We start from the raw sequence: 22,534 nt of genomic DNA, 5'->3' as shown, positions 1-22,534 counted from the left end.
AAGATTCACCAGAATGTTGCCTGGGATGGAACATTTAAGTTATGAAGAGAGGTTGGATAGGCTTTGGCTGTTTTCTCTGGAGCAGAGAAGATGGAGGAGTGGCCTAATTGAGGTTTACAAAATTATGAGGTGCATGGAGAGGGTGGGTAGGGAAAAGCTGTTCCCTTTAGTTGAAGGGTCAGTTACGAGGAGGCACAAGTTCAAAGTGATGGATGGAAGGTTTAGGAGTGATTTGAGGAAAATCTTTTTTACCAGAGAGTGGCGACAGTCTGAAGTGCACTACCTGGGAGTGTGGGAGAGGCGGAATGCCTCACATTCATTAAAAAGTACTTCGATGAGTGCTTGGCATGCCATAGCATTGTAGGCTATGGGCCAGGTGCTGGCAAATGGGATTAGGTAGGCAGGTCCGGGATTTTCATGCATCAGTGCAGACTCAATGCGCTGAAGGGTCTCTACTGCACTGTAATGTTCTGTGAGGCCCGGCTACAGCTTACCGAGTCCCCTCTCCTTTCTAGTCAGCCTCACACTGACTGACCTTTTATCCCAGAGCTTGCACTCCCAAGGAGCACAGGGAAACAATCATCCTCAATTGGATATGTCAGGTGCAGGTTATTACACAAACAAAATAGCAGAAGATATTATTGTTCCCACATTCCTGAGCATGGTGGGGAGGGGGGGGGGGGGGGGGGGGGGGGTCGTCCAATTTCAGGTGTTTCATGCAACTGGAGAAGCCAGACACTAAAATATATGAAAAGATTGTAGAGATCCTGCAGCATACTATTCGCCAATGCCTTTGGTGATTGCAGAATGCCTCAAATTCCGCAATGCACATCAAAAAGAGGGGGAATCAATTGCGCAATTTATGGCTGTATTAAAAAGACTTGCAGAGTACTGAGAGTTCAGTGATGTGCTGAATGATACAATTCGGGACAGATTGGTCTGTGGTCTGCGCAGTGAGGCAGTACAGAATCGGTTGCTAACTGAGAGTAACCTTACTCTGAAATAGGCCACGTAAATTGCTGTTTCGATGGAGCTGGCTATGAAAGAAGCTCAACACCTGTGCTTGAATATTCAGATACACAAAATGTCAGCTGAATTGACACCTAAGGGTTTAGAAACTCATAAATGTCACCTATGTGCGAAACAAGGGCATTCATTTGTGGAATGTTGGTGCAAGGATATAATATGCAGAAGCTGTGGGAACAAAAGGTCATCTAGAGCGTGCCTGCTGGAAGAAAAAACAAGCTGCGGACAAAAATAATAAGAAGCCTGAGCAAACCAAAACAACATGTAAACAGAACAAAAGAAGAAGTGCTATGCAAAAGGGTCAAGGGAAACAAGGCGACTCAGTCTAAAGACAAATTATCACTGAATGTGCTAGCCATTGCTGGTGCTATGAATAGATGCTGGGTCACGCCATTGCTGGGTGAACAGTCAGTAAGGATAGAAGTCTTGCTGGTGCCAGAGACTACCTATGAGGTAAATCTCAGACACATTCCCTTGCAACCTTCAAAAATAGTGTTGAAGACACTGGTGAAGTGGGTCCATTGAAGGGCAGCATTGACTTAGCTGTGCAACTTAACAGGCAAACAGCAGATTTGTCTTTAGATATAGTAGAGGGCGATTAACCAGCGTTAATGGGTCGAATATGGTTAGAAAAGAATATGGGGGCGGCATGGTGGCACAGTGGTTAGCACTGCTGCCTCACAGCACCAAGGACCCGGATTCGATATCGGCCCCAGGTCACTGACCATGTGGAGTTTGTACATTCTCCCCATGTCTGCATGGGTCTTACCTCCACAACCCAAAGATATGCAGGGTAGGTGGGTTGGCCATGCTAAATTGCCCCTTAATTGGAAAAAAAAATTTAAAACTAAATTGATTGAACTGGGGCGAAGTCAACCTGCTGGCGAGGTCGATGCCCTATGCTATCAGGCCAAAACTGGAGGCTGATGCGCGGAATGACTGGTGTAGAGTCTTGGAACTTGTCAGTCTTAGTGAATGGGCTACACAATAGTACCAGTCGTCGAAAATGACAAATCTGTACAGATTTGCGGGGTCTTCAAAGTCACCCTTAATCCAGTGTTGTGTGTGGAACAATACCCACAATCCCACATCGATGACCTGTTTGCGGGATTGGCAGGAGGCCAACATTTTAGTCAAATTAACCTGAACCAGGCTTACTTACAGATAAGTGTAGACCAGATGTCACAGGAGCTTCTGACAATTTTGGCACATAAAAGTTTGTTTCAGTACCAAAAATTGCAGTTTGGTATCACATCAGCTCCAGTATTGTTTCAAAGAGCAATGGATCAGATCCTGAGTGGACTAAGCAGGGTCCCGTGTTATCCGGATCACATCCTAGTCACTGGAAAAGACAAAGATGAACATCTTCAGAATTTGGATTCCGCTCTTCAAAGATTGCAAGACTATGGTTTGAGAGTCCATAAGGACAAAGATGAGGTCTTCCGTTGAGTATTTGGGACATGTGATCGATGCCATGTGTCTTCAAAAATAGGATTGTTGAACTACTGTGGAAGATTTGTTCCAAACTTGGCAACCATTTTTTACAACCATTGCATGGCCTGCTGTGCCAAAACAAGAAGTGGAAGTGGTCATATCAATGCAATAATGCTTCTGTGCAAGCCAAAGAAGCGTTGCTCAAACCTGAAGTCCTTACGCATTTCGATCCTACTCTATCCCTACATGTTGGCGTATGATGCATGTCCTATAATGTTGAAGCGATGGTAAGCCTCATCAAATCATTGGGTGAAGAAAGGCCCATTGCCTTTGCGTCTTGAGCATTGGGCACAGCTGAAAGTAACTCTGCACAAATCAAAAGAGGAACCTTGGGGATTATCTATGGAGTAAAGAGATTCCACCAATTTCTGTATGGAAGAAAGTTCACACTGTTGACAGACCATCATCCACTAACGACAATTATTGAGCCACACACAGGTGTTGTGTCACTTGTAGCAAGCAGAATACAGAGATGGGCATTGCTTTTGTCTGCACATACGTATACCATCAAGTATCAACAATCAAGTCTCCGTTGTAATGCAGATGGACTTCCACAATTACCACTACCAAGAAATTTATCAGCAAGTAGTTTGTCAAACTACTCGAGAGGAAGTATTTTCTACTTTGAACAGATAAACAGTACACCTGTCACTTCAGAACAAGTGAAGTACATTCGGAGTGATCTACTGCTGTCCGAAGTAATGGATATGATACTAAGAAGCAGGACCGCAGAACTAAAACCTGAATTGAAACCATACTTTACTAAAAGATTGGAGCTGTCTGTACTGTCAGAATATTAATACTGTGTACTAATATATGCATGTCATCACCGGAAGTGACGTTGCAGGTCACTAGCGAGGGGAAACTGCCAGAGTGAAGAAACAGCCTGTAATGAACAAACCTTGTAAATAAAGCTCTGTTCGATTTTGACCTTCCAATGCTTCCTAGCGTCAGTACTCCACAATGCACAACACGGGACATTTTCACCATAGCAATCTGTAAATAGTGGAGTGCCACAAGGATCCACAATTACTTACAACATATATTCATGACTTAGACAAAGGAAGTGAAGCTACTATTGCTAAATTTGCAGATGACAGAAAGATAGACGGAAAGGCAAGTGGTGAGGGTGAACAATGTCTACAGAGGGATACAGACAGATTACGTGAGAGTGGGCAAAGTTTTAGCAGATGGAATATAATATAGGAAAATGTGAAGTTATGCACTTTGGTAGAAAGAATAGAGGAGCTGAATATTATTTAAATGGAGAAAAACGGCAGAAAACTGCAGCACAGAGGGATTTGGAGGTCCTTGTGCATAAATCACAAAAAGCTAGCATGCAAGCAAATGGAATGTTGGCCTTAATTTCAAAGGGAATGGAGTATAAAAATAGGGAAGTCTTGCTAAAACCTATATACAGCACTAGCTAGACCACACCTGGAATACTGAGAGAGTTTTGATTCCCTTCCCTAAGGAAAGATATACTGACATTGAAAGCTGTCCAGAGAAGGTTCACTAGGTGGATTTCTTATGAGGAGAGGAGGTTGAGTAGATTGGGCCTGTACTCATTGGAGTTTAGAAGATAGAGAGTAGACCTTATTGAGACCTTATTGAGACTCTCAGGGGCTTGACAAGGTAGAGGCTTAGAGTTGTTTCCCCTTGGGAGGGGGAGTCAAGGACCAGCGGGCATAATCTCAGAGTAAGGGGTCGCCCATTTAAGACACAGATGAGGAGGTTTTTCTTCTCTGAGGGTATTGTATCTGAGGAATTATTTACCACAGAGGGCTGTGAAGGCTCGGATGTTCAGTATGTTCAAGGTTGATAGACAGAATTTTAATCAATAAGGAATCAAGGGTTCTGAGGATAAGGCGGGAAAGTGGACTTCAGGATTTTCATACAGATCAGTCATGTTCTCATTGAATGGCGGAGTAGACTCGATGGGGAAAAAGGCCTGTTTCTTCTCCTACATGTTATGGTCTTATGATCTTTACACTCTCCACAAGCTTAATTTCTTCATCCTCACCAGCTTGGTGATTAGCCTGTCCTGATTTTCACTACCTGGCATAGCAGCACCTGTTGTGGGTCTTCTTCACCAAGGCTGTATGGCTGACTGATGCTTAGAGTCTATGGGGGGGATTTTCAGTGCCCTCAACGAGTATTTCTCGGTCATGGGAGGCAGCGCCACTGGGAAACCCGCAGTGGGGGGTTCGCCGTCAGCAGGACTGGAAGATCCCGCTGGAGAGAACAGCCGGAAAATACCCCCATGAATCGCTATGCTGCAAGACAGCTGTGTCCCTCCTTTGTCTTCAGGTATTAAAACAGGCACCTTACTTTCAATAGGTCATGACCTGGGCTCCTGTCCCCATGGCTATCATATCATATGGACTTGTCTCGGGGCAGATTTCATCGGTCACATTCTCCTCTTCAAACTACTCCATTTTACCTTTAATTAAAGGAGACAGTTTAAAACATAACAGTTTTGTACAGTCCAGTATTCATATCAATGTTTTTCTACTGATATTTAAGTAAAGGTTCCATTATCTTTACTTCTGCCGATAAGATAACCGGTCTTTAGCTCCCTGGACTCATTCTATTTCTCTTTTTAAATATACATTAGCAGTTAACCAGTTTTCTGCAGTATTCCATTTTCTAATGAATTTTGATAGGTGAGTTGTCTCAAAACCAGAAATCTTGATACCGCGTCCATGCCTGATTTTGGATCTTGCTGGTTTTCAGAATAAAAGTCTGAAGGTATTTCACAGTCCTTGTCGTGTAATTAGGTAAAGATTGACAGCGATAAAGTCTAAGGCAACCACACTGAAGCTTTGATGAGGCCAAAACTTACTTTGGGTCATTGGAGCGCTCAAGATTGAAGTGCAACGCCCTGAACCTTTCCGAGCTGGGCCGGGTGGGGTCAAGGGTCGCTCCAACCACTCAGAGGGTGGGAAATGACAGGTGTGCAAAGCCTCGATACAACACCACACTGATGCATCAACCCCCCCAAACAACCAGTAAATCTTTTCGCTCCTTTAATAGCACTTATAATTTGTGTATGGCCCACTCATAAAAATGCCCAGCTGTCAGACAATCCCGGTTTTCAGATAGCCAGATTTCAGGCACTGTACCTGTCTATGTAATTAGGCCCCAGGTATCTCTTCTATAAATTATTTTAATATGCACAGGTGCAATCCATTCGGACTATGGGCGTTAACCTCCCTACATTTGGTTAATTTGTCTTAAATGTTTTTGTGTCTTTTTTGATTCTCTTATAATTTTGTGTTCAATTTGTTCGCCTCCCAAGTAAATACCAAGTTAAAATAATTAGTTCATTTTGCTGCCATTTCACTGTTCTTGCCTGTGATTTATTTGGCCCTACTGAGTCCAGATTTTAGTTCCATAGTTCTGCTTTGTTTTCTTAATTTTTTTGTTCTTTCCTAACCTCTGTATTCCTTTTATCACCTTCTCCTATATTATCTATATATTCAGTGTATACCTTCTGCCTTAGTTTTAATTTACCTTTATCTTTTTATTCTTCTGTGGTGTATCACCACTGACTGGCTTGTTTTCATTTTATAAAGGAATCTATCCTGAACTCTATTGATCACTGAGTTAAATACTTCCAGGTTTAAAGATCTGGCAGCAGATTTGATCTCTGTAATGCCCCATTCAACATTGTGCATTACTTTGGTACTAAAATGGCACCCATGTTGCTCACGCACATCTCTGGACTGGATTTTCAGTACAGAGTCAAGGACCTGACCCACGGTTAATAATAGTGTCCTGACCACGCTGCAACTGAATTGCTTACCTGACACGATCCTCGGAATAGTTGCCCTAATTGGGCGGTGAACTTGATGCCATGTTAGTGGCGTTAAGCATTACCAGGAGGCAGAGGCACTGGAATTCTGACATGCCATCCAGGAGCACTATTTTCAAAGCACACCCACTCATGTTCTCACCCTCCTACTGGTGATTGGAAATCCCAGCCCTGGAGCGTGGAGGCCATTTGCCACTTTGGCATATATGCTGGAAGTCTGCAGTGTAGGCAGACTGTGGCACCATTCAGAAAGTAACAGTGATTTGATGCTGTTGCTGTCATTTTCCGACCTCAATGTGCCAACGACTACCCTCTTACTTTGCATTCAACAGCCCACCCCACCGGAACCAGTGTTATTTGAAGGGCTCATCCACAACTTGTAGGTCGGCTGCTGATTAATCTCAAATGGCTCTGTTTGGGTTTATCAAAGTGCATGGTGTTTTGAAGAGTTGGCTAAAGTTGGTGAAGTCAACAGAGAGTGTGTTGGACATGGAGAAGACCTTGGTTGTGACAGCAAGCATTCAGGTTGGACCATTTACTCCCATTCACCGGTGCCATTGTTGCAATTTCCCTTGGGCTGCAACGTGGGAGACAGTTAAAGCAGTAGCAACAGACGAGAAGCGGTTCGCAGATAAAAGGGAAGGGCTCGCAGCACAGGAGGAATGTCAATCTGAAACACATAGCTGCTGTCCAGGGCCCCGGCCAATGCGGGTTTGGGGGAGGGGGGGGCGGGGAGCCTCCATACGGAGAGGTGATTGTTGTTGGGGGAATACCAATCAGAGCCTTGGTAGCTTCAGATCTGCTGATAGGCAGCAGGCAATACAGAACAACGTCGGGCTCTGATTGGTGGATTCCCCTTTAGCGAGGGAAAATAGTTTGCCAGACAGTGAGAGGTGGTGAAGACTAAGTTCAGACACGGATCTCCTGAATTGGTGTGAAGTTTCTGAACTTTCATTGCTAAAGGTGCAAAGCAGCAGCCAGGTCTCTGGCATTCGATCTGGCAGTCAGCCTGAGGCAAAAGTGAGGTCGCCAACCTAACGTCAGGGTGAGAGCCTGTGAAGCCTACAGCAAGGCGAGGCGCTGGCTAACGGTCATCACAGGGTGCAGCACGGTGACTCTCAGCCTCCAGGTCAGGGCTGAGGAGAGCGGGTGGGCAGACAACCAACCTAAAAGAACAGAGGCCATCAGCCCAGATACCCAGCAGCAGCAGCAGCTGGCCAGAAGCACATGCAGTCGTTGAGCTCGAGGTCCAACCATCCGAGCAAGAGGTGAGCAGAGCAGCAGTCGGTAGGTACAAAGAAGGCCAGGCAAGCGCTGGCATTGTGTCTCGGGGAGTCGGCCAGCAGGAGCGGGGCAACTTGACCAGAGTCAGAGACCAGCCAGGCAGGGCTGAGAGTGAGAGAGCTGGACTGGGCAGCAACCGGAACGGGCAGCAAAGGCGAGAGAGAGCAGAGGTCAGGCCAGATAGCCAGCAGCAGCCAGCCAGGAGTACACACAATCACCGAGGCCCGGCCAACTGACCCCTCATGGGGGCAGGGCTCAATGTCATTGGAGACAGACCGCCACATCACCACTAGCAGGGGCGTGACATGGGGCCCCAGCAAAGAGGGTGAGCGCGAGGCCCCCAAAAGTGTAAGTCTGCTTCTGGCTGTCCGGAGGCCTTATCCACCTAAGGTCTTCCAGCAGCACTCCATCTAAGACACGAGCAGAGTATTTGTCTGCGCCCAAAGATACCTGTCACCTCTTGCAGCAAGTCCTGCTGCCCTAGAGCAGGATAAGAACCCTGATGCCCAATGTTGTGAAGGAATTTCTTCATCTCAGAAACCTCCCAGGCTGCAGCAAGTGACAGGTGTAATATAAAGTACTTGGATGAACACTTGAAACGCCATAACATTCAAGGCTATGGGCCAATTGCTGGGGAGTGGGATTAGCATAGATTTAGAGTAGTTTATTGTCGGTGCCAGCTTTATGGGCCGAGGTGCCTCTTCTGTAGTATATGATTCTATGATCTTTCATTTCACCGTTCACTGCTGTGTCATAGAGGTGACAGGCACAACTTAGGTCAGGACAGGGGAGTTCATTGTGTTCTCTCAGAATAGAGAGAAGCAAGTGGAGCACGCACTGCCTCCAGGTCTTCGGGGCAACACTGTAATCATCAACCACAACTGCTATCTGTTCCACAGCCTTCATAATGTCTGTCTGCCCTGAGGGGAGTGGGCCACTTAACTCCTATCCAGCTCCTGCACCATCAAGGCCTCATCCAGTGCTGCATTGGAGAATCCTGAGGCCTGATACAACATTTCCACCCCTCCTTCTGCTCCAAGACTCTTCTCGAACCAGTTCCAGTGCCTGCTGCAGCAGAATGTGTCTCACCATTCAGCGGTGCAGGCTGGCTTTAAGTGGCGTTAGCCTTGCACAAATTTGGGTCCCCTGCTGATGTGTGCAGCTACTCAGCAACTCTCTTAGCGCTGGGCTGCACGCCACTGTCATTTTAATTAGCAAGCAGAATGAAGTTTGCATCCTCCTTGCATCGCTACAAATAGACATGGATTAATCATGATTCTTTCACCCAATTGCCAGCCTTATCTAATTACCCCCCTGTCTTTTAACCCTCAAGCACTTAGTCCTTTTCCGAAGCTGCAGCAGAACTTTAATCATATTGTCATTCTCCCTTTGTGTCCATCCCTATCTCTCCTACATTGTTGTGGGGAATGTTTACTTTCTATTCCTGCCATTGTTTAAGCCATGGTTCTGTCATTATAAATATATCATAATCCCACATCTAAATGAGTGCCTGCAGCTCACCAATCTTCTTTATTATGCTCTACTCACTGACATACAGGCATTCTAAATGCTGCTTTGGTTTTTCATTTCTATCCAGTCTGATCCCTCCTGTTTCTGGATTACTCTTTATTTTTATGCTGTTTCTCTCTCTCAGTCCTGTACCATCTTGTTTCTTCTCTCTGATGTTTCATCTTGGTCCCCCCCCCCAAATATTTTATTTATAAAGACATATTTTTTAAAGAAATTCAAATGAATTGCCTGATGCTTAGGGAGTTTACCTATTGAGTTCTTGATCCATACATATGTGCTCAGCGAACCCATCTCAGCAAAATTGACTTCAGCAGCAATATAATCAGACTCCGTATACCCAGATTAATAATAATAATCTTAATAATCTTTATTGTCACAAATAGGCTTACATTAACGCTGCAATGAAGTTACTGTGAAAAGCCCCATGTCGCCACATTCCAGCGCCGGTTCGGGTGCACAGAGGGAGAATTCACAATGTCCAAATTACCTCACAGCATCTCTTTTGGGACTTGTGGGTGCACCTGGAGGAAACCCACGCAGACTCGGGGAGAATTTGCAGACTCCGCACAATGACCCAAGCAGGGAATCGAACCTGGGACCCTGGCGCTGTGAAGCAACAGTGATCCTGCATGCTATTCAGTGATGTCTTCAAAAAAGGGCAATACTGTCTGGGGACAGAATCAAACATGGTTATGATATCCTCATGGTGAATAGCTGGCCAACCATCACTGTCATAGAATCCCTACAGTGCAGAAGGAGGCCATTTGGCCCATCGAGTTTGCATTGCCCCTCTAAACGAGCACCCTACCTAGGCCCATGCCCCCCAACCTATCCCGTAACCCCATCTAACCTTTTGGGCACAAAGGGACAATTCAACATGACTAACCCAACTAACCTGCACATCTTTGGGCTATTGGAAGAATCGGAGCATCCGGACGAAATCCATGCAATTCAGGGAGAACGTATAAACTGCGCCCAAGGCTGGAATTGAACCCGGGTCCCTGGTGCTATGAGGCATCAGTGCTAGCCACTGTGCCGCAATGTCAAAGTCTTAACATATGACGAACAATTACTTGGGTGACATATTGACCATAAAACATAGGTCAGAATTAGGCCACTCGGCCCATCGAGTTTGCTGCACCATTCAATCATGGCTGATATTTATCTCATCCCCATTCTCCTGCCTTCTCCCCATAACCCCTGATCCCCTTAAGAACCTATCTATTTCTGTCTTAAAGACACTCAGTGATTTGTCCTCCACAGACGTCTGCGGCAAAGAATTCCACAGATTCACCACCCTCTGGCAGAAGAAACTCATCCTCATCTCTGTTTTAAAGGATCGACCCTTTAGTTTGAGATTGTGCCCTCTGGATCTAATTTTTCCTACAAGTGGAAACATCCTCTCCATATCCACTATATCCAGGCCTCGCAGTATCCTGTAAGTTTCAATAAGATCCCCCCTCATTGTTCTAAACTCCAACGAGTACAGACCCAGAGTCCTTAACTGTTCCTCATAAGTCAAGCTCTTCATTCCACGGATCATTCTTGTGAACCTCTCCTGGACCCTTTCCAAGGCCAGCACATCCTTCCTTAGATACAGGGCCCAAAACTACCCACAATACTCCAAATGGGGTCTGACCAGAGCCTTATACAGCCTCAGAAGTACATCCCTGGTCTTGTCTTCTAGCCCTCTCGACATGAATGCTAACATTGCATTTGCCTTCCTAACTGCTGACTGAACCTGCATGTTAACCTTAAGAGAATTGTGAACAAGGACTCCCAAGTCCCTTTGTGCTTCTGATTTCCTAAGCATTTCCCCATTTAGAAAATAGTCTATGCCTAAATTCCTCCTTCCAAAGTGCACAATCTCACATTTTTCCACATTGTATTCCATTTGCCGCTTCTTTGCCCATCCGTCTACCCTGTCCAAGTCCTTCTGCAGCCCCCTTGCTTCCTCAATACTACCTGTCCCTCTACAGATCTTTGTATCATCTGCAAACTTAGCAACAGTGCTTTCAGTACCTTCTTCCAGATCATTAATGTATATTCTTAAAAGTTGTGGTCCCATTGGAGACCTGCAGGTTACAATAGATCTGTATGCAATCAAGGAAATGGGACTGGTGTAAAAATTTGACTAATTATGTTCCTTTGAAGTGCCCTGGGATGTTCTCACGTTAAAAGCACTTTAAAAATAAAGATTCTGGAAATCTGAAATACTGGAAATACTCAGCAAGTCAAGAGTTAACATGGGGGATTTTAACACTAAAAGGTGGGCTGGTTTGGATCAAGCAAAAGGATGAAGTGTTAAAAATCTGAATCCAGACCCCACTCCAGCTTCAATATCCCCACTTTCGGTTTTAACAGAGATGGCACGGGGAGGATGGAACGCAGGGTGGCGGGAGCCTGAAACTACTCCCATGAGGCGGGTTGGCAATTTAAATGTTATAATGAGGCCGCGTGCCTCATTTTAAATTTAACTCCAGGCAGCGGGATTTACCGTGCCTCAGGATACCAGGCAATGGTGAGGACTGCTTCATACGATCCCTCACTCCTTGAATGCTCCAGTTCTTCTCCCCGTAATCATACACCACACGCTTCACCCGCCTCTCCTGGCATACCGCTTTCCTTGCAGGCAATAAATCAAACTGAGCCTGTCGTTCCTTTCTACTGGCCAAAAGTTCCTGAGTGGGATATTCCACATACTTTCCATCCACTTCCAAAATTGGTCTACTAGCCCCTGCTACTCCTCTCTTGCGTCCCTACCCACCTGCACCTTAAACAAGGTGATTGCGTCCTTTACCACCATCTTCAGCGCCTCCATTTCCACTGATGGCGAGACCTCCACATTTTTATTGAAACCCCCCCCCCCCCCCGCCGTCGCCGCCGAAGTGGTCAATGAGCGCGGCTCAGATTGATTCATCTTCGGATGCAACGCCGTGTTTAAATCCCCCCCTAAAATTAACTGATGCGTGCCCAGGCTTGGGTTGGCCACCAACATCCTCTTCATAAACCCTACATCATCCCAATTTGGGGTATACACGCTAACCAACACCACCAGCCTCCCCTCCAAAGCGTCCTACACTATAACATATCTGCCCCCCTGATCTGCCACCACCTTCTCCATTTGGAACCTAACTCTCTTCGCCACCAGTACCGCTACTCCGCCGGGCCCTGCTATCAAATCCCGAGTGAAACACCTGACTCACCCAACCCTTCCGAAGCCTATCCTGGTTCTTCGTCCTCATATCAGTCTCCTGCAGCAGCACCACATCAGCCTTCAAGCTCTTTAAATGCAAAAGACTCTTGCCCTCTTCACCGGTCCACCCAACCCCTGCACGTTCCACATTACCATGCTGACTGGGGGTGTCTCTCACCCCACCGTCAGACATGTCCATCCCGCAGGGCATACCTACTCTCTGCCCCCCCCCCACCCGCCCGCCAACATCTTAGGCCCACCGTCTTGCCCAAATGGCCCCTGACCCGCCCCACAAATGAGACTAAGCCCGACCCTTAATCACTGTCAAGCAATTACCACCCCCACCCCCCATCTCAGTGAGAAGGAGACAGTTAGGGTAAAAAAACTGGCAATGGTTAAAGTGGCAGAGGACATTCACAGGGTCACAGATGTAGGTTGGACAAGGGAAGAAAAAAATAGAGTGGAGATGGGAAGAAATCAGTTTAGCGGGCAAGAAAAAGCTGACACAATAGGCCTAACTAGGTAGTTCTGTTTGTGGGTCTTGGGAAAGAGGCAGAAATGAGCTGTGCGGTTTTGATGGACTATGGAGTTTGTGGTTGGAAATATCTCCAGGTGAGGTCAGTGACAGTGTGTGATACAATGGCTTGATGCTTGGTGGTGCGGTCATGGTCCAAAGAGTTGAATGGAGGTATCAGGGTGTTGGTGTTCAACTTCCACGAGGCAGAGGTCAGTTCCCCAAACAACAACCTTGTCAGCAGGTTTAATGACAATAGAACATAGAACAGTACAGCACAGAACAGGCCCTTCGGCCCTCGATGTTGTGCCGAGCCATGATCACCCTACTCAAACCCACGTATCCACCCTATACCCATAACCCAACAACCCTCCCCCCCCTCCCCCCCTTAACCTTACTTTTTAGGACACTACGGGCAATTTAGCATGGCCAATCCACCTAACCCGCACATCTTTGGACTGTGGGAGGAAACCGGAGCAGCCGGAGGAAACCCACGCACACACTGGGAGGACGTGCAGACTCCGCACAGACAGTGACCCAGCCGGGAATTGAACCTGGGACCCTGGAGCTGTGAAGCATTTATGCTAACCACCATGCTACCGTGCTGCCCAATGTTAGCGTTGCACCTGAGAAATCAGAGTGCTGCAAGTTCAGACAGAAACAGGCTAGAATGAGTGAGGGGAGCAGAGAAATTGATATCACACCAGGACGATCCACTGTGTGAAGGAAGATTCCTGGCCAAAAAATTGGGAGCAGAAGGAGGGCAAGGAAGAAGAGCTCAACATTGTGCTGAGCTCAATGAAGGGATGAAGCTATGGTCTTTCCTGTGGTTCAAGGTCAGAGAGGGTAAGGTTTTGCACTGGAAAATCAGTACTGGGAGCTGATTCATGGCATTACTCCCTTTTCTCTGCCTCAGGATTGTAGAGTCAGTCCTCCATGGGAGAGCTAATCCACAATCTCCTGTTATCTGAAGTAAAATAGTGCTGGTACGAGAAGTTCCCATATATGCGTGACTGTGACTGGGACTGTGATATGTAGTAATGAATTCCACTTCTCTCTCCAGGGTTACGTCAGTGATATTATCTACAAAGGGACAGAAGAGAGGATAAAGGAATGTGCGCTACAGGATGGCAGAGTTCCGCTGGTATGTGGGAAGAACTTCTGATTCTCCTTGTTATCTTGATTGAAGGCTGGAATAGCACAGTGCAGATGGAGACCATTTGGCTCATCAAGTCTGTACTAGCTCTTCTGAAGAGCAATCCATGGTTCCTTTCCCCAGCATTTTCCCCTTTAAATATTTGTTCGATTCTGTGTTGAAAGTTACTTTTGAATGTGTATCCACCACCTGATCAGGCTGTGCATTGCAAATTCTATCCACACTTTGCCTGTAATGTTTCCACTTGTGTCACTGCCCTGTGAAACTCCCTCCCCAAATCCCACCAATTTGTCACCCTCTCTCCAATTCTAAGTCTCCCGCAAGCTGTTCTCTTCAATCGCACTTCAAGTCCCCCTCCCGTTGCCTAGCACCAGTGCTACAGCAGTATTTTGAATGTACACCTCAATCTGTGTGCCAAAGGGAAAACCTGTGTTCTCCCACACCACTGATGACTCCTCGCGTTGCTCGACTCAAAGGTTAGTGAGAAGTGTACGTTTAAAAAAAGATCGGCGGTTGGCTTCACAAGTCTAAAAGATGAAAGTGTAGCAGAAGCAGAGGAATAGAAACAGTGAACAAAAAAGATGGGCAAGAGAAAAGGAAGACAAAAAAGGGGGAGTGTTGCAGCTACCCGGGGTTTAGAGGGATGTTGGAACTCACTCGAGACCCAACGGGACAACCCGATTGATCTCCCCATGGGGCTCGCAGAATAAGAGCGCCCCTGCTGAGGCGCGACGGCCTAATTGCAGGGCTCATTAATTTCCATAAATAAAAGCCGGCCCAGAAGGGAACCAGCATCTTTGGATGGTCCTGGCTGGGACTAGTTGTACCCTCTGCCGTTTTGCGGCTTTACTTTACTTCGGAATAAAGTACTCTGCTTCAAACCTTTTTGGGACTCCGTGTGATTACGATACGGGCGAACAGCAAAGGGAAGCTGTGGAAGATTACTAGGATGTTGCCTGGTATGGAGGGAAGGTCTTACGAGGAAAGGCTCAGGGAATTGAGGTTGTTTTCGTTCGAGAGGAGAAGGCTGAGAGGTGACTTAATAGAGACATATAAGATAGTCAGAGGGTTAGATAGGGTGGACAGTGAGAGTCTTTTTCCTCGGATGGTGATGACCAACACGAGGGGACATAGCTTTAAATTGAGGGGTGAGAGATATAGGACAGATGTCAGAGGCAGTTTCTTTACTCAGAGAGTAGTAGGGGTGTGGAACGCCCTGCCTGCAACAGTAGTAGACTCGCCAACTTTAAGGGCATTTAAGTGGTCACTGGATAGACATATGGATGAAAATGGAATAGTGTAGGTCAGATAGGCTTCAGATGGTTTCACAGGTCGGCGCAACATCGAGGGCCGAAGGGCCCGTACTGCGCTGTAGTGTTCTATGTTCTATGTTCTATGCCATATATTAATTTGCCGATTTGAAAATAATAAAGGTAACACGCTTATCATTTGAAGTTGTTGTGACAGCTGAGTTTAACTGCAATATGATTATGCTCCTGGAGCACTTCAAACAGCCACAGAACCTAGCGATTCTGCCGTTGCCAGGTATAAGATTTCCCACCTTTGAACCACACCATAGACAGAGATTGAAGGGCTGGCACACTTTAAAAAGAATGATGATGTGCATGAAGAACATTGCCAAGATACCAGACAGCACAAAGGAAAATGGGCAAAATTTTAGATAATTATAGATCATTTGCATTTTAAAATTACAGGTCCTTGTATATTTATATTATTAATAAAGATGCAGAGATGGTAGATAAATTTAGATTGTTCTTAAAGGCAGATTAGCACTTAATAACTTAAAACAGAATTCCATTAATCTCATACGGGCTGTACATTGGGTTATGCTTTGTTCTGTTAAAAGGCATGCTTGTTTTTTTTATCTATAGTTCACATTGTGAGCTGGTGCCACAGAGATTCAGCATTCTGAATTGTGCCCATAACTCAGCGACAGATTTTCAAACTGATTGCAGAACAAACATACGAACTGGAATGTGGAAGGCTTTCAGATATACAACCCAAATGAGGCTAATATTAACAGTTTCTTAAATCACGCAGCGTGTCACAGAGATGAGACTCCAATATGCTGTTCTGTCAAATTTTGTTGAGAGTTTCCTGGAATAACCTGTCACCATGTTGACAAATAGCATCACTAAAAGAACAACATCAGCAATGGACAGTTTCCTCACACACAAGGCTAAGCAACAAATGAAAAAATACAGTCATGTTTTGACAGCTACCATATTGTCTCCAAGTTCTCATTCCGATTGTGGATTTTTTCTTTTGCATTACATTTGTTGCCTTCCTGCAAAATGAATACTTTTTCGTTGCTTGTGGTCCAGGGTAACACATGATCCTTCAGATCTTGGCCAAGTGGCCGTCCTTCACTTATGGCATCTATGGTTAGCAAGGTATTTAACTTTGGAGGGCATCAAAACTGCATCTTGCATCCTCACCTGATCACGCTGGGTTCTTTCCAGGAGGGGTGCTGATGCCAATTCCAGTGGCCTACCTATCTGACCAACTTGATTGAGTTTTTCGAAGTGGTGACCTGGTGTGTAGACAAGGGAAATGCATTTGGCATCATCTACTTGGATTTCAGCAAGGCTTTTGATAAAGTCCCACATGGGAGACTGATAGCAAAAGTAAGAGCCCATGGGATCCAATGAAATTTGGCAAATTGGATCCAAAATTGGCTGAGGTGCCAGGAATCTGAGGGTGATGGTCGAGGGGTGTTTTTCTGACTGGAAGCCTGTGTCCAATGGGGTCCCGCAGGGATCAGTGTTGGGACCCTTGCTGTTTGTGGTTTATGTAAATGATTTAGATATGAATGTAGGAGGGTTGATCAGTAAGTTTGCGGATGATACAAAAATGGTACACAGCAAGAAGGATAGCCTTCGATTACAGGAGGATATAAATGGGTGGTCAGATGGGATGATCAGTGGCAAATGGAATTCAATCTGGATAGGGTGTGAGGTGATGCACCTGGACAGGATAAACAAAGCAAGGGAATACATGATAAATGGCAGGACGCTGGGAAGCATCAAGAATCAGAGGGACTTTGGTGTGCATGTACACCCGTCCCTTAAGGTAGCAGAGCAGGTGAATACAGTGGTTCAGAAGACATATGGTATACTTGCCTTTATTAGCCGAGGCATAGAATTTAAGAGCAGGGAGATTATGCTGGAACTGTATAAAATGTTGGTTAGGCCGCTGCTAGAGTATTGTGTGCAGTTCTGGAATCCACATTTTGTGAGGTATATGATAGAACTGGAAATCTACCAAGATGTTGCCTGGGCTGGAGAGCTTTAGTCATGAAAAGAGATTGGATAGACTTGGATTGTTTTCCTTGGATTAGAGGAGACTGAGGGGGGACAGGATTGCATTTAGTTTCCCTTGTTAGGAAACTAGTGGTGGTGTCAATGGTGCCAATACTCCTGAGGGGGGACAGGATTGAGAGGTATAAAATTATGAAGGGCGTAGATAGATTAGACAGGAAGAATTGTTTACCCTTGGTGGGCAGGTAAATGACCAGGCGGCATAGATTTAAGGTAAGGGGCAGGAGGTTTAGAGGGGATGCCTCACTCTGCTGCTTTAAAGCACTATTCAAAACCAACTTCTTTGGTCACCACTCCTAATGTCTATTTATGTGGCTCAGTATGCAAATTATACTCCTGTAAAATGTCTTAGGCCATTTTACCTCATTAAAGGAGCAATATAAGTACTTGGTATTGTGGTCGTATGCCTTGCTCATCAAGGTAGTACTTTGAAAGAGTCACATAAGTTGCTAAATGCAAAGTTCTGGGGAAATTAAAACCCATTTAAAAAAAGAGACATCTTGAAACCTAATTCACAAATAAATGGTGCAGACTTTTAATTTCAGTAACAAAAGCCTGAACACCTTTTTATGGAATTGTCCAGTGCACAAATTCAGCAGTGAATTTTGCAGTTAAACGTCACTGACCCACCATCACCGTAGCAAGAATTGCATTTAGTTTCCCTTGTTAGGAAACTAGTGGTGGTGTCAATGGTGCCAATACTCCAACTCTGCATATCTTTGCTCTTTCATTGTATAGGCATCACGGTATACTGGTGGCCTTTATCTGTAAGGGGTTGTTGCAGAGGAAATATTGATATACAATTAAATTATTCTGTATATAATCTCCAGTCTCCACCAAAGCTCAGCACGGTAGAGAAATAAAAATGAGATATCTCCAGTTTTGGAACGACCAGCTTAATGCACTACCATCTCTACATCAATGAGCTTTACAAGAAGAGTATAGATTTAAGACCGAGCCAAGTCTTAGACATAGACATAGAACAGTACAGCACAGAACAGGCCCTTCGGCCCTCAATGTTGTGCCGAGCAATGATCACCCTACTCAAACCCACGTATCCACCCTATACCCGTAACGCAACAACCTTAACCTTACTTTTATTAGGACACTACGGGCAATTTAGCATGGCTAATCCACCTAACCCACACATCTTTGGACTGTGGGAGGAAACCGGAGCACCCGGAGGAAACCCACGCACACAGGGGGAGGACGTGCAGACTCCACATAGACAGTGATCCAGCCGGGAATCGAACCTGGGACCCTGGAGCTGTGAAGCATTTATGCTAACCACCATGCTACCCTGCTGCCCCTTACATCTTACATCTTCATCTTACATGTCCTCCATTCTTGCTTCTGGTATGTGTCTGTCCTCATTAAATAGCCATGTTCAAAAACTGTCAATGTGGAAAAGGGCTAAGAAAATATCATGTTTCCTCACGTGTCAGGCTGGAATTTTAGTTGAGACTGAGCCTGTAGACACACTTCAGCTGCTTGTCATGGGGAATCATTGGCTAAATCCATTTGTTTAAAAGAATAAGAGCATTAGGAACAGGATTAGGTCAATGAGCCCCTTGAGCCTTCTCCGCCATTAGTTAGATTGTGGCTGATATGTACCTTAACTGCATTTAGCCACCTTAACTCCTATCCTTTAATATCCTTACATAATAAATATCTATCAATCTCCATCTGAAAAGCTAAAATTGACTCCCAGCAGTAACAGATATTTGAGAGAGAGATTAGATCACTCCTTTCTGGAACAGCATAGCTCTAATGTTAAGATTATACCTCTTGTTGTATATTCCCCCACCTCAGCACATCATTTATCTCTATCTACTTTGTTAAATCCTTTTCTAAGCACCTCGATTCGGAGACTCCTCAACCTTCTAAACTCAGAGGACTGGAAACCAACTCTATGCAACCTGTCCTTATAATTTAACCCTATGAGCCCCAGAATCATTTTGGTGAATGTCCACTACAACCGCATCACGGTCACTATATCTTTTCCCAAGGTGCAGTACCCAGAACTGAATTCTGTAATTCAGATGAGGTCTGATCATGGCTCTGTATGAAATAAATGGCTGCATTAACTTTACAGAAAGAAAAGAAGGCACGATGGCGCAGTGGTTAGCACTGCTGCCTCACAGCGCCGAGGACCCGGGTTCATTCCCGGCCTTGGTCACTGTCCGTGTGGAGTTTGCACATTCTCCCCGTGCCTGCATGGGTCTCACCCCCACAAACCAAACATGTGCAGGGTAGGTAGATTGGCCACGCTAAATTGCCCCTTAATTGGAAAAAAAAATAATTGGGTACTCTAAAAATGTTTTTAAAACTTTGCAGAAAGAAGAATTTACTATGGGTGCAATAATTATTTGTGTGGGAATGTCGGGTAAAAAGTCTACAGAGGGATGCAGACAGGTTAAGTGAGTGGGCAAAAAGTTGGCAGATGAAATATAATGTGGGAAAATGTGAAGTTCTGCACTTTGGTCAAAAGAATAATGGAGCTGAATATTATTTAAATGGGGAAAAACTGGAGAAAACAGCACTGCAGCACAGAGGGATTTGGGGGTCCGCATGCTGATATCACAAAAATGAAACATTGGCTTTTATTTCAAAGAGAATGAAAAATGAAATGAAAATGAAAATCGCTTATTGTCACAAGTAAGCTTCAAATAAAGTTACTGTGAAATGCCCCTAGTCGCCACATTCCGGCGCCTGTTCGGGGAGGCTGGTACGGGAATTGAACCCCGCGCTGCTGGCCTTGTTCTGCTTTACAAGCCAGTTGTTTTACACATTTTGAGGAGTATAAAAATAACCAAGTCTAGGTAAAGTTATACAAGGTACTAGTTAGACCACACCTGGAATACAGTGAACAGTTTTGCTCCCCTTAAATAAGAAAATATATACTTGGAGGCATGCAGAGAGGGTTCACCAGATTGATCCTGGGTATGGAGGGATTTTCTTATGAGGAGAGGTGAGTAGTTTGGGGCCTGTACTCTTTGGACTTTAGAAGAATGAGAGGAGACCTTATTGAGTCATATAGGATTCCCAGGTGACAGGGTTGATGCTGAGAGGATGTTTTCTCTTCTCTATGACCAGAGGGCATGATCTCTGAGTAAGGAGTCAGCCATTTAAAACAGAGATGAGGAGGAATTACTTCTCTGAGGGTGGTGAATCTGTAGAATTATTTACCACAGAGGACTGTGGAGGCTGGGTTGTTAAGTATGTTCAAGGCTGCGATAGACAAATTTTTAATCTGTAAAGGAATCAAGGGTTATAGCGGAAAAGTGAAGTTGAGGATTATCATATCAGATCAGGCATGGCAGAGCAGACTCGATGGGCCGAATGGCCTACTTCTCCTAAGTCTTATGTATAACAAATAAATGTCCTATTTTGCACCTTAATATTAAAGTATAATACAATGCAAGTAAGGTAGAGCTATTAAATAGTTAGGGATTTAATTATTTAAATATAGATATTTAAATATATTTATTTAAGATTCTCGTTTTGGTAAGACAATGATGTTGACAGTGACAGTTGACATGATGTTGCACTCCACTGGGATTAGTAATGGGAAAAATCAGCATGGCATCTGCTCCTGATTAGTATCCGTGGTCTTTGCTGAAGATGGGCGTGTGAATATTAGAAAACCAATATTGGAAGTGCCCAAAGTAATTTTTAAGATAAATTGATGCAACCTGAAGCAATTGGATTCTGTACCTACTGGGAACAAAGCTCATTATAGCTCTGCTTATTCTGACAGTTCAGTGAAATGCGAGTATGCACAGTATGTTTTCCTCCTTAGTGGAAGTGTGTGGTGTGTTTCCTTTTGTTTTCTAACTGCATACTCCTGTTTCCACTGGTGGGAGAATCCAAAACATGGGGTTAGAGCCAGGTAATTTAGGAGTGAAATTAAGAAATACTTTCATAAGTCGTACAGGGTCATCGTGGGTATCTGGAATCAACTCACTAAAAGGCTGTGGCAGGTGAGGGCCAACTGAAACTTGCAAGACTGAGACTGAATCATTCTCCTTGTTCTGATGGAGGCAGACCAGTGCACCATCAATAAATATACTATTCAGGGACGTTTGCCCACTTACATTGCATTTTATATCTCTGGAAATGTCTTCCTCACAATCTGTTCCCAAGTTTGAGCCAGAGATGAAGCAGCATTTCTGTATTCTGTTGCCTGCATTTTACTCTGGTAAGTAAAGTAAAGTCGCCATAGTCCTGGATGACTATAGGCCGCCTTCCCCCTTGAGACACTTGGGACCAGCAGGAAGAGCAACCAGTGGCTAAGGAACCAGACATTAGAATGAGTAAAGGCCTCATCAGGAGAATAAAGGGAATCTGCCCCCACATTTAAATCATTCATAAATTGCTCAAATTGTGAGATGCTCAATTTAAAAAAAATAAAGCCTCATCTCCGTCAATGGTTGCTTCATGTTCCTCCAGGTGTCGGGTATAGTGTTCTTCTCATGGGAGACTGCTGAGAAACTCCTGGCTACACATGTCACCCCTCCTCTGGACTCTTGCACCTACATGGGTTTGGATTCAGGAACTCGCCCCGTTCAGGTACTGTTAACACCCTGGGACCCTGGTGAGTCTTTTTTCAACACAGGAGCTGGAGCAGTTCAAGATTAAAACCCACCACCATCTTCTCAGGGCAACGGGAAATGGACAAGACCTGCTGGTATTGCCAATGTTACCCACATCCTACAAACAACAAATGAGAAGAGTGCCTTTCAGCCACATTTGGCACTGTGAAAGTGTTGACTCCGCTAACCAAGCTAGAATACACGAGGTGAACTGAACTTGCATTCAACAGTGAGACCAACCTGTATCTCATCTGAAAGACGGCACCTTTGATAGTGCAGCACTCCCTCATACTGCGCTGGAGAGTCCGCCTAGATTATATGCTTGAGTCTCTGAAGTGGAATTAGGTCCCAGCCTCAGCCTGAGATGTGTGAGTGCTGCCCACTGAGACATAGCTGAGATTGCTGCAGGGAGTTAACAGTGCAGTGTTGCAGGGTCTAGACTCAGTTGAAGAATAGACACTATGACAGAGGGTGACCAGGAGGTTTGTATTCCAACATGACTCTGCGCTTTGAGGCGAGGAAATGTCAGACATATCGGGCCATGGCATAAAATGTGAAAGGGATTTTTTTGCGAGCACAGC

General features: G+C 45.1%; 1 protein-coding gene across 4 annotated transcripts in view; it reads left to right on the top strand.

Annotated features, from left to right (window-relative positions):
• Nucleotides 1-22,534, top strand: part of LOC119971502 (L-fucose kinase) — a 393,737-nt gene that overhangs the window by 302,363 nt on the left and 68,840 nt on the right. For all 4 annotated transcript variants that reach the window (XM_038807112.1, XM_038807111.1, XM_038807110.1 and 1 more), the window contains 2 exons: nt 13,925-14,005; nt 21,811-21,930. In XM_038807112.1, the coding sequence (XP_038663040.1) occupies nt 13,925-14,005; nt 21,811-21,930 (201 nt within the window). The remainder of the gene's footprint in view (nt 1-13,924; nt 14,006-21,810; nt 21,931-22,534) is intronic.

Source organism: Scyliorhinus canicula, chromosome 9 (assembly GCF_902713615.1).
Source record: "Scyliorhinus canicula chromosome 9, sScyCan1.1, whole genome shotgun sequence".
Lineage (NCBI taxonomy): Eukaryota > Metazoa > Chordata > Chondrichthyes > Carcharhiniformes > Scyliorhinidae > Scyliorhinus > Scyliorhinus canicula.
This window is presented reverse-complemented; position numbering and strand designations above follow the sequence as displayed.